At 43.8% G+C, this 13,085-nt stretch overlaps 2 protein-coding genes across 2 annotated transcripts in view; both read left to right on the plus strand.

Annotated features, from left to right (window-relative positions):
* LAMA2 (laminin subunit alpha 2) overlaps positions 1-13,085 on the plus strand; it is a 1,107,608-nt gene that overhangs the window by 429,840 nt on the left and 664,683 nt on the right. Inside the window, exon 5 of the mRNA XM_030196530.1 lies at positions 5,202-5,381. Within this exon, the coding sequence (XP_030052390.1) occupies positions 5,202-5,381 (180 nt within the window). The remainder of the gene's footprint in view (positions 1-5,201; positions 5,382-13,085) is intronic.
* On the plus strand, positions 10,097-12,433 carry LOC115465280 (ubiquitin-conjugating enzyme E2 S-B-like). Its single transcript, XM_030195677.1, is given in 4 exon segments — positions 10,097-10,160; positions 11,558-11,713; positions 12,043-12,126; positions 12,129-12,433. Coding segments are annotated over 4 exon segments (609 nt in total).

The following is a 13,085-nucleotide window of genomic DNA, read 5'->3' on the forward strand; positions in this document are numbered from 1 at the left end:
GGTCCCTCTCTTTGGAAAGAAAAAGTACAGCATTTTTTATAGTTTAATTACTTTATGCTACTCTATGCTAATAATGTAAGGTAAAAAAAAACAAAAATAATTCTAAAAGAGAACAAAAAATCCAGAATAATAATGGAATATAGAGCCTATAGCTAGCAGGTAACAGTATGAGCAGATGCCCTCTATTGGACAAGTGTATGTACTACATATATAGTTAAACCAGTGAAGGAACATTTTGAACAGCTGAACCTGAATTTCTTTGCAAATATCACTTTTTTTTCTTTTAGTGCTCTCTTTTTATAGCTACACCTTAAAAGGGAGTTTAGAAAGGAGGTTATAGAACTTAGGGCTCCTTTTTCTAAGCGGCGGTAAGCCCAACGCGGGCTTACCGCTTGCTATATAGGAAGTACCGCCAGGCTACCACAGCAGCCTGGCAGTACTTCCCACCCCTAGTGCGCCATCATTTCCAGTGCTACAAAACTTTGTATTTATTTTTGTAGCGCCGGCTTGTATCCGGTGGTAATTCCTTCTCTGCGCATATCCAGCAGACAGCCAAGACCTGTCGCTTCTTCCTCTTTAACATCAGCAAAATTCGCCCTTTCCTCTCTGAGTACGCCACCCGAACTCTCATCCACGCTCTCATTACCTCTTGCTTTGACTACTGCAACCTACTTCTCACTGGCCTCCCACTTAACTTTCAATCCGTTCAGAACTCTGCTGCACGTCTTATATTCCACTTGAACCGATATACTCATATCACCCCTCTCCTCAGGTCACTTCACTAGCTTCCGATCAGACACCGCATACAGTTCAAGCTTCTCCTTCTTACCTACATATGCACTCAATCTGCAGCCCCTCATTACCTCTCTACCCTCATCTCCCCTTACGTCCCCACCCGAAACCTCCGCTCACAGGACAAATCCCTCCTCTCAGTACCCTTCTCCACCACCGCCAACTCCAGGCTCCACCCATTCTGCCTCGCCTCACCCTATGCTTGGAATAAACTTCCTGAGCCCCTATGCCAAGCCCCCTCCCTACCCATCTTCAAATCCTTGCTCAAAGCCCACCTCTTCAATGTTGCCTTCGGCACCTAACCTTTATACCTTTCAGGAAATCTAGACTGCCCCAATTTGACTGCCCCTACTTGACTGAATGTACATTTGTCCTTTAGATTGTAAGCTCTTTGAGCAGGGACTGTCCTTCTATGTTAAATTGTACAGTGCTGCGTAACCCTAGTAGTGCTCTAGAAATGTTAAATAGTAGTAGTAGTAGTAGTAGTTGCGCTCTGCCCAGTTACTGCCGGGTTAACGCGGGAGCCCTTAACGCCACCTCAACGTGGAAAGTGCTTTAATAGCTATTTTCTACAGGAAGGCAAAACTTCTCTTTTACCAGCTGTGGTAAAAGTGGGCCTCGACGCGCATGTAAAACACGCGCCGATGCCAGCACCGGCCCCTTTTTTCCGCAGCTTGGTAAAAGGGGCCCTTAAAACTTTTTGGATTACTACCACCTGTTTATTCCTGTGGGTGCTCTTTACAGTTAAAAGAATGTGTGGAGTTTTGAAAATACAAAATTATACATGTTGTTGTAATCCATATTCCAAGACCACCCCCAGGCATGCCTCTGCTCAATGCAGGATTACACTTCTAAGAAGATTAGGATGAAGATGCACAGAGAAGCAGTTAGAATCCTAAATGAAAGGATGAGGGGGTGGGAAGACACTAATCTACATGAAATGACAATTACAATTTCATCTGAGGAAGAAAGTCCTGGCCTTTGAAAGCTAGTAAAAAAAAAAAAAAACACATATTAAACTAGTCCAATAAAAAAAATGGATCATCCTATTTTACTTTTGTTTGTTTTATTTCTATTTATAACGCTAAACAAGGGCCTGGTGGCATAAACTGCACAAGGTGAAAGTTATAACACTGTTTATTTATCTATTCATATTTAGTTACTAATCACCATTGAATGTGCACTGACTAGTGAGCAAATTTTAGAAATCACTTCTTATTATACTGTTATCATAGTGCAAACCTCCATGCAGTACCTAAGAGCTAAACCTATTCAATATCCAATTGTTTATTACAAATAATTAAACAAGTAACTTACTGCAACTAGCACTGAGTCTAGTTCAATACAAGCAGGATAAGCCTCTCTGTGGTTACTTCAGTTGAATAATTGCTGACTGGATAGATGGTTGAATTGAGTAAAGGAATGGATGTAGACAGCAATAGATGATTGAGAGTGACCGAAGAGATGGATACTCCATTCAACCATAGCCACATAGAGGCTCATCCTGCTTGTATTGAACTAGACTCAGAGCAGCATTCTGGTTTCAACTATCAGTAGTCAGTTACTTGTTTACTTAGTTGTAATAAGCAAATGACAATGTAAAAAAGTGAGGGGTGGGTTTGGAATATGGATTACAACAACATGTATTGTTTTGTATTTTCAATCTCTTTAAAAATCTGGCTATTTAATCAGGCATTCGGAAGATCAGATTGTCCGGCAGTTTTGGAATTCCCTGGTGATCTTCCCCTCTCCCTTCTCTTCACCTGTTTCTCCTTCTCCTTTTTTTTAATCTCTCTCCTTGGTATGCTTGTTAAGCTTTCCTATCTGGAAATGGAGTTCCTTCCTTTTCTTCTGATTTTCAGCATGTACACCTCTCTGCTCTGCCCTTGGAAGCTGGAGCAGTCTAGTAAGTCACTAATAACTATAAACTATAACTCTTTTATACTACAAGACCTTGTGTTTATTAGAAGCAATGAAGCTGGATCAAAACAGATCCCTGCTTCTGTCATTGAGATCACTGGATTTCTGTTGTACAAGTTTTGGACCATGGATGGCATTGCCAGTGCTACCTTTTTTTTTTGTGAATGATTACCGTGCTGCTCCCCCACCTCATCTCTGATGGATCCCAATGGAGCCATTTGGAAGTTTCTCATTTGCAGTAGAGTTAGAATAAGACTACCAGATTTCTATAGCTATCTCCTGCTGCATTATGCAGTACAACCAAACCCTGCTAAAACACCATACTCCACAGACGTGGTCATAGGAACAAGTATTACAACATCAGCGTACTAGAAAAGCAATGGGATCATAACCCTAAGGTGTACGGTTTTGACAGTGGGTTGCGCCTGCCTTGGCTAACGGACAGATTGATAAAGTGAGAGACACTGAATTGCTTATGAGACCATGCAAGATCCTGATGTGAACGCAATGTTGTCTCACTGCACCGAACTTGTAATAGCTCTGGACACACTTATTATTCTGGAGCTATCATCATGTGAGAATGATGCTTATATGTTATCAAGGAGTGTGACTGAGAGTGAGGCCATGCAAAGTCCTTGGTACATTTGTGGGCATGCCTAGTGACTAGTTGATTATTGGGCTTATTTTCGAAAGAGAAGGACACCCATCTTTCAACATAAATCGGAAGAAGGACGTCCTTCTCACAGGGTCGTTCAAATCAGTATAATCGAAAGCAGATTTTGGACGTCCCCAACTGCTTTCTGTCACAGGGACGGCAAAAGTTCAAGGGGGCGTATCAGAGGCGTAGCGAAGCGGGACTTGGGCGTGCCTAACACTAGGATGTCCTCGACCCATAACTGAAAGAAACAAGGATGTCCCTGACGAACACTTGGACGACTTTACCTGGTCGTGTTTTTCTTACAACCAAGGCACAAAAAGGTGCCCAAAATGACCAGATGACCACCAGAGAGAATTGGGGATGACCTTCCCTTACTCCCACAGTGGTCACTAACCCCCTCCCACCCTCAAAAAACATCTTTCAAAATATTTTTGCCAGCCTCTATGCCAGCCTCAGATGTCATACTCAGGTCCATCACAGCAGTTTGCAGGTCCCTGGAGCAGTTTTAATGGGTGCAGTGCACTTCAGGCAGGTGGACTCAGGCCCAGCCCCCCTACCTGTTACGTTTGTGGAGGAAACAGCGAGCCCTCCAAAATCCACCACAAACCCACTGAACCCACATCTAGGTGCCTACATTCACCTGTAAGGGCTATGGTAGTGGTGTACAGTGGTGGGTAGTGGGGTTTGGGGGGGGGGGTTGGGGGCTCAGTACAGAAGGTAGGGGAGCTATGTACCTGGGAGCAATTTATAAAGTCCACTGCAGTGCCCCCTAGGGTGCCCAGTAGGTGTCCTGGCATGTGAGGGGGACCAGTGCACTACAAATGCTGGCTTCTCCCACGACCAAATGGCTTGCATTTGGTCGTTTCTGAGATGGACATCCTTGGTTTCGATTATCGCTGAAAATCAGAAATGACCAAGTCTAGGGACAATTATCTCTAAGGATGACCGTTTTATCGAAATGAAAGATGGACGTCCATCTTGTTTTGAAAATACAGGTATCCCCTCCCCTGGATGGGGACGTTTTGCGAGGATGTCCAAATTGAAACAAGGATGTCCCTTTCGATTATGCCCCTCCACGTCATCTGAAGGAGGGGTATGTAAGCAACAAGGATCATTCTTATTGTATGAGATGTTCAGGTCATATGACAGGCTCTTCTCTGTTTGTTGTTGTATTTATTTCTTGTGCAGGTGCAGATCATAAAACTTAAAAAAAATTGCTGGCTCCACTTAACATTCTATAGACACACTCCCCCTAATTCTTATAATCTTAGCACCTAAATGTAAGCACACTAAAATTGTAGAATACCAGCAATTACATACATGAATGTAACATTCAGGTGTGTAAATACTCAGTGGTATTCTATAATGTGAACATGGAATTTGCTTAACATGCAAATGCTTTATGTATATTTACTTTTTCAATGTTTCATGTTTAGATCCTTGATGCAGGCGCTTTTGCCGAAACACGGACCATGTCGGGTCTGTTCAATAAAATATTTGAGTTGATGCTCCTGCTCTTGAAGGCTCCTTGTACTTTTTGTGGTTTCATAACATGTAAATGCAAGGGGGGGCACAGGCATGCCAAACTTAAGCACATTCGATATAGAATACTGCCATTTTTGCACTAAAGTGCTACATATATGCCCTTGCATTTATGCCTGCTACTGATATGGTGTAAGTGGGTGTGCCTAAATTTTAGTACATACATGCCATTTTAGAATTTGTGCTCAGTGCACTGCATTTTGGTGCCTAAATGTCAGTGCACATTAAAGAATTGTTTCCACTAGACATCACTTACTGAATTTAATCTTGTTATAATGATTGTTTCTAGATTCACACCTCACTGATTAATGGAAGACCCAGTGCTGATGATCCTTCTCCAACGTTACTGGAATTCACCTCTGCTCGCTATATTCGTCTGAGTCTCCAGAGAATTCGGACGCTGAATGCTGACCTAATGATGTTTGCTCATAGCGATCCCAAAGAGATTGACCCAATTGTAACAAGGAGGGTAAGTTCTAAAACAGTGGTAGTGCTCTGCAGTATAATCAATTACAGATGTACAGATACTTTGCATAGATTCTGTGGGGTTAATATTCACAAGGGTTTAACCGTCCAGGAAAGATTCCTGCCCAGTTAAACCCCGCTGAGTTGGCCAGCTGCTGATATTGAGTGGCACATAACTGGGTACTACTACTGAATATTTCCATTAACCGATTAGATTAGGGACAGTCTGGGGGCATAGTTTGGGTGGATAGCTGGTTAGTTGTGATATTCAGTCTACTAACTGGCTAACAGGGCTGCTGAGACACAAAACTAAGCCCAGGGCAAACAATCTTAAGGGCCCCGCCGCTGCCACTCTCCCCTTCTACCACTGCACCATCAATCAAAAGTAGTCATTGGCTGACAGGCAGTGGCGATCGAGAGAGACTGCTCTGCTAGCCACAGATCCTTCTTCCTGCCATGTCCCACCTCCTGTGAAGTAACTTCCTGGTTCTGCTTAGGTGGGATGTGGCCTGAAGAAGGACCCATGACCGGCAGAACAATCTCTCTTGATCACTGCTGCCTGCCAGCCAATGACTTCTAGGCAAATAGAGGGCCAGATGGGGGGGGGGGGGGGGGCATTTGAAAGGGAGGGAAAAATACTGGATCTGACCAAGTAAGACTGTCAAGTTGACTGTGGTAAAACTGAAAAAAAGTGGTTTGTGTTTGGCTGGCACTGGGCCTGGGGAATCTTCTCCCCCAGCCTCCTCCTCTCAGTGGCTCTGTTGACTAAATAAGCACGTAATGTTAGGACAGCTAATATGGTTGAACATTTTTATTTTACCAATGCTTCTAGGCCTCAGAGAATACAAAATAATAACTCATTTGCTTTTCCATCTTTGAAGAAGAAAATAAGAATTTATGAGTCATTGTTAGCTTTTCAAGCAGCTAAAATAGGGATGGAGATTTCTAACCTTCTTTTGCATTCTTATAATTATAAAGATTTTAGAAACTCTTTAAAAACTGTACTTTTTTGAAGATACATGTTAGTTAAATAATTGTAGATTACTCTCATTCCCCCCGATACTCAAAGCTATTTAACTGGCTAGAAACGGCCACTGACTGGTTAAATAGCATTTTGGTGCCTAATTGCAAGAAAACCGGTTATCTCCGCTGAATATTTGCAGTCAGTGCTGAAAATGTAATCATCTATATTGCGCGATAAGCAGCAATATTCAGTGCTAACCTGCTAGGTTTAGCAGGCAAATCGCACTGCATAAATAGCAGTCCTATTTTTGCCCACTATTAACTTAACTGGCCAGTGCTGAATATTCATTTTGCCAGTTAAGTTAGCACCGGTCACCGGAATCAGCCCGCATTGAATATCTGGGGTCAGCGCCAATCATGGCACTTATGTGAACTGCCTCTTGTTGGCTGAATATTGTCCCCATTGTTTTTTTTTCTTATATTTTACGTCATTTTTAGATACATATTCTAGTTTCTTTTAATTGTGAACCACTTAGCTGTGGTGTTCCCTGGTCGGCTGCCACCTGGGTGCAGCGTCGTCGTTCCCCCAGCGCAGTGGCGTTCAGTGCTTGGCTGACACCCGGGGCGGATCGCCGCTGCGTGCACCCCCCCGGGTGCAGTGCAACACGGCACCCCCCCCGGTGTGGACCCTAAACCGCCCCCCGGCGCAGCGCCTCTCACTCCCCCTGACAGTCCCCACCTGCCTACCAGCTGAGCTCCGGCCGGCACCTCCAATCTGCAGCGCTGCTGATTTTAAAGGAAGAAAACCGTCTCGTCATTGGCCCTTCACTACTGAGTCCCGCCCTCTGATATAACTTCCTATTTCCTCGAGGGCGGGACTCAGTGAGTGAAAGGCCAACGACGAGACGGTTTTCTTCATTTAAAGTCAGCAGCGCTGCAGATTGGAGGTGCCGGCCAGAGCTCAGCTAGTAGGCAGATGGGGACTGTCTGGGGGAGTGAGAGGTGCTGCACCGGGGGTGGGGTGGACGGAGCACCCCCCCACCCGTTGACACTCGGGGTGGACCTCCCCCACCGCCCCGCCCTTGCCACGTCACTGCCCCAGCGCATCACCTCCAAGCTCCCCCCCCCGGGGGTGAATTCTTCTTATCTGTTGGGGTGCTGGTAGCAGCTGCATGGCTGTTGGCTCCGCCAATTCCCCGCTCCCTCTGCCCCGGAACAGGAAGTAACAGCAGAGGGAGCAGGGAACCGGCAGAACCGACAGCCACGCGGCTGCTCCCTGCACCCCTCCTGCCACGTGCACCCAGGGCAGACTGCCACCATTGCCCTGCACTCGGTACACTGCTGCCACTTAGAACTGTGAGGTGGTAGCGGTATACAAGAGTAGCTGTTATGTTATGTTATCCTCCGAGTTAAACGGACACTGGTCTGAATTTCTGCCAGTACCTGGTTAACTCACAGGTTGCTGCACATAGCCAGATATTGAATGCTGGGAGCCACAAATGCCCTGGCATTGACTATTCGGGATTAGTTCAGCTCGTGACTGGAGGTGGCCTACAAGCTTCTTACCGTTGAGGACTGAATAAAACTCCCTATATTGTCTTCATTTTGATTTCAGTCTTCAGTGTTGCTGTGCTTTCTCCATGTGTTTTTATTCTATTTATACACACGCTTCTTCATTCTTCCCACACAAATGTAACACCCTGTGGTCCGTAGCATATATTTACTACTGCTTAGTGCCTCTTAATAATGTTCTTTCAATTATGTTCTTGTATCAAACAGCTGCCTACTATGATCACTATAGCTCTGTAAACTCGCACCCACCTCCAGATGTAGGCAAATACAGTTCTATCCATATTTATTCATGAGGGACAATAATCAAATGTTTTTATGGGGTGTAAACATTAGGGAAATATCAGTCAGCAATAACAGTGCACTTTTCTTAAAGAGTGTGCATTATGTGCAAAGAGGGTGCACGTTTCTTTCCTGAAAGTGTGTTCATGCACGTTCATGCACAATAGAGTGGCCTAGTGGTTAGAGCACCTGTCTTGACATCCAGAGGTGTCTGGTTCAAATGCCAGTGCTGCTCCTTGTGATCTTGGGCAAGTCAATTAACCCTCCATTGTCTCAGGTACAAGCTTAAATTGTGAGCCCTCATCATGAGCTGCTACTGAAAAAGGTGTGAGCAAAATGTAAAATAAATATATGCACTATTGGGAAAATAGTGCATACTCTTTAAGAAGAGGGTAAAGAGTCATGGATTTGATGTACTGCCGTTCTGTGGTACAACCAAAGCAGTTTACATTAATTATATGAAGGTATTTCCTCTGTCCCTAGTGGGATCACAGTCTAATTTTTTGAACCTGGGGAAGGTTAAGGGACTTACCCAGAGTGATAAGGAGCTGCAGTGGGAACTGAAAAGTGTGCCGTCTTTACACATACCCCCAGATGCTATATATGGAGCCCAGATGTGGCATGCTGCTAAGATGCGCACATCTTAGTTGGCTAATGAGCCATAATAATTATTATTTTATTAATTTAGATTTTGCTCACAACTTTTTCAGTAGTAGTTCAAGGTGAGTTACATTCAGGTACTCTGGATATTTCTCTGTCCCAGGAGGGCTCACAATTTAAGTTTCTACCTGAGGCAATGGAGGGTTAAGTGACTTGCCCAAGATCACAAGGAGCAGCAGCGGGGTTTGAATCGGCCACCTCTGGATTGCAAGACCAGTGCTCTAACCACTAGGCCACTTCATGCCAACAATCAGTTACTGATGTTAATCAGCATCAATTTGGGTTTTTTTTATGCAAATCTGGCTGTGCGATATTGTATAATGCCGGGCTTCCAAATCCCATAGTGATTAACTCAAAAGGGAGGGGCATGTCAGGGGTGTGAACATAGGAGGAGGAGGGGCCTTTCAGGGGTGTTCTGAAAAGTTGCATGCTATTGTTACAAAATACTGCTCAGCGCACCCAACTTAGGCACCAGAATTTACACTAGTTCTCAGCAGGGGTAAGTCCTAACCCAAAGTTAGGGTGCAGGAATCGGCACTAAGCACAGTTTTATAAAGGTTTCTAGAATCGCGCTTAGCACCGATCATTTTCAGCACTCATTTTTCATGCTATTTATAGAATGCAGCCCATAGTGCACACTCCTTTGCAAAGACAGCACACTTTTGACAACATTTACTCTGGAACAATAACAACAACAAAGCCATAAAAAAACAACACAAACATTTTTTGGCTGCCCATCCCTAGCAAACATGCTTATTTTTACCTGAGCAATATATGGGGCACAGTTTGGTCAGGGAAGTGGACATATGTATGGAAAACTGATTTTGGAGTCTGAGTATAGCTTCATGTGCATATTTTATCATCTTAGAATTGTCCTCCCATTTGGATATTTGGATTACAAAATCCAGGAGCTTGATTTACAGAAATACGCTGCTGTCTTCATGCACTAATGTGGTTATCCGCCAAGAACTTTTGGATTGTTGTGGAATATCAGTTTTTAAATAAATAAATAAATAAATAAATAATGCCATTAAAATACATTACTAATAAACAGGTCCCATTGCAGAAAACGGGATCTTCAGGAAATAATGCAGGTTTATTCATATTAACAAGTATTAACAGGGACAGCTCAAGGCAATCTGCTGCTTGAGACGAGTGATCAGCTATTGCTACCTGTCGCCTGCTGCCCTCCGCTCACTGCCTCCTCTTCCAAGCCCTGCAGCAGCAATAAGCTGAACTATAAACATGAAGCATCTGAGACCCTTGTGTATGTCAAAAGCCCTGCTGGTCATATCTTCTGTGAACAAAAGTAGGCATCAGAGGGGGTGTGACCAGCAGGTCCCTGGAGTCATGCATGGGTCTCAGTGGCCCTGTGTTTATCATTTGGCTTTTTACCACAGGAGTGGGGAGAGGCAGCAGCAGCTGAAAGGCAGCTATTAGGAAGTTTCTGCTAGTCAGTCACCATTGGAGTGATTGAGGGCACTTCATGCTGCTCCAAAAATTCTGCCACCTGAAGTGACTGCCTCACTTCGCCTAATGATAGGGGCCGCCCCTGAGTGCTAACACCATAGTGCCTTTTCGTAAATTTAGCCCCAAAAGTTTGCAGATGCTCTGAGAAGCCTAGAGTGGGCTGCCCTACAGTAGTCCATGTTCTCAAACTTTGTGCTGCTATTGTCACTCTAATAGCATTCTCCCAATAGTTGCTCGTTTTGTTTTCATTGAATAAAATGTATGGTAGACTCTCAAAAAATTTGAGTAACTTTGGGGGCTGCTTTGACAAATCTTACAATTTGAATTTCTCAGACCACAGGCCAATTAACTTTTAGCCAGAAAATTCATTGGCTGTACTAAAGTTATCTGGTTAAGTCAGACTGTACAAATACTTTATCTAAATTGAATTGGATAAATAATCTGGTTATCTTTAACTAGCTATATTCAGCATTAGTGACTTAACCAGATCAGTATTTCGAGATGTGGTTAAAGTTAACTGGATATACTCAGGCTAAATACTAGCTCCAGTATTGCTTTCTTCTTTTGCTATTCCATTTTCTTCCACCCCTCAATTTGCTTGACCACTCCCTTAATCTGAACCAAAGTATGTGGTAAACTTTCTGAAAGATTTTTCTGAAGTTTAATTTATCTGAGCTTTTCAAATTTGATTAGTTGAGCTAGAGAGTATTAGAAACAGTAGGAGGTCAACTGAGACAGGGTGAATTATAAACTGCAACCCTATTAGCTGAAAGGTTCCCTGTACCCTGAAGTGGAAACTAATTCTAGTAGCAGAAAGAATGTCATATGATGTTGTAATGTTTGCTATAGAACTCGCTGTAGCATCCATAGGCAGCATTAGTTAAAAAGTGCATGTAAATTACTATAAGAATCAGGTCTAGTAAATTGTCACATGCATTATAAAACTAACTATGCTCTTGTTTGGGGGTTTGTGGGCAGAAAAGGAAAAAAAAATAAAAATGAAACGTTATTCTGTTAAAGAAAGATGGGCTCATTCTTATGCCTATTCGTTAGCAAGGAGACCAAAGGATATTGGGGAACTCAAAAAGAGTTGAAATTTATATGGTCCTATCGATTTAAGTGTGGTAAAATTGGCTGGTTGCTGCAGGTAACTCAACTCTAATACACGTGTTAAAAATATATATACTACTCTGTCAGTGGATTTCAAGTATAAATATGCATGAGACAGTTCTGCAGGTACTGACTCCACTCTATGCAAATCTGCCTCACATATTTTCATTGTGGATATCCCAAAAAAAATTTTGTATGCTGGAGGGTTGTTCAGAATTAAATTGATCCTGGGTAAGGATTTTCCAGCCGCACCACCCAAAAGCTATTTCCTTACCAAGATCTGTGCATGGGAATAGTTTGAGTGTTTCATTTGGGGGGGGGGGGGGCAAAGGATGGGGCGAGGCATATTTCCTGTTTCCGCGAGGGCAGGACACTGAGAGGGAAGGGGAAATACATCATCAGAGGAAGGTGGGACACTGAGAGGGAAGGGAAAGGCTGGAGGCAAGCCTGCTATGCTGTTTTTTTTTTCACTGCCAACGCTGTGACTTAAAATAAAAGATTTAAAGGCAGGGCGGCAGGAATGGAGAGGATGGCAGTTGGGGAGCTGAGGGCGGGCATGGGGGACCAAGAGCTGCCTGTAGCCGGGTTGCGCCGGCCCTGCGTTTGGGGAGGCAATGCCCCTCCTTGCCCCCACAATCTACGCTCATGGATCTGTGTCAGTGTTCTAAAGAAGGACTGGAAGGCGTAGCTGAGCATCAGCATGTGCTATTGACAATAAAGTGTTTGGTGATACACCCTAACCCATTGTCCACACTGAATGAAGAGGCAGGGCGCCTCTTGCTGGAGAACTATGAGGAGTATGCAGCCCGAGTCTGGCTCCTGATGGAAATCCATGCCCAGGCCTGCAGCCTGAGAGCCAAAGATCAAGCGGCCACCACCTACGCCTGCTCTTCCTCTGCCACCAGTGACGAGCCCATGGCCAAGAAACATGCCGGGGACCTCAAGAAAAAACAGACAGCCAAGATGAAGATGCACAAGAAGAGAGCTCTGCGAAGGCTTTAGGAGAGGTGGGGCGGGAAGGGTGCCGAGGGGTCCAAATGAAGTCCCTGATCTCTGAAGTGTGAACTGTGGATTTTGAGGAGAGCTGAGGGAAAGAAAAAAGCCCACTTGAAGTTACTCCGCATCCTTTGTTCCTTTTTTTTTTTTAAATAAATGCTTTGTTACGCTTCATTTTCTTTTTTTCAACTTTTAAATTATTTAAATTACAAAGTCTGTTAAAGATTTGGGTATTTTTCAAAAACAAAAATCAAAATAAAACAAAACAAAACTCAGCTGCCTAGATGTCCCGAGGATTGGGTTGAGAATCACTATCCATTGTACTAAGCTAATAATATGCAGATCTACTATGAGCTAATATACTGTATAATGTGGTATTCAATTTGGCTTGTACAAATTCAGTAATATCATGGAAATTAGATTGTGATAGGTGATAGTAGAGTGGAAGAATAGCCTAATGGTTAATGCAGTGGGCTGAGAATTGGGAGAACTGGGTATGTTCTCACTACAGCTCCTTGTGACCCTGGACAAGTCACTTAGGGACTCTTTTACTTAGGTGTGTAAGGGCCTATGCACGGTACAGCGCATGCCAAATTGACACTTCCACCCAGCTAGCGCGTGACCTGGGTGGTAATTCTGAATTTGCCGCACGTCAAAT

This window comes from Microcaecilia unicolor, chromosome 3 (genome assembly GCF_901765095.1).
Source record: "Microcaecilia unicolor chromosome 3, aMicUni1.1, whole genome shotgun sequence".
Classification (NCBI taxonomy): Eukaryota; Metazoa; Chordata; class Amphibia; order Gymnophiona; family Siphonopidae; genus Microcaecilia; species Microcaecilia unicolor.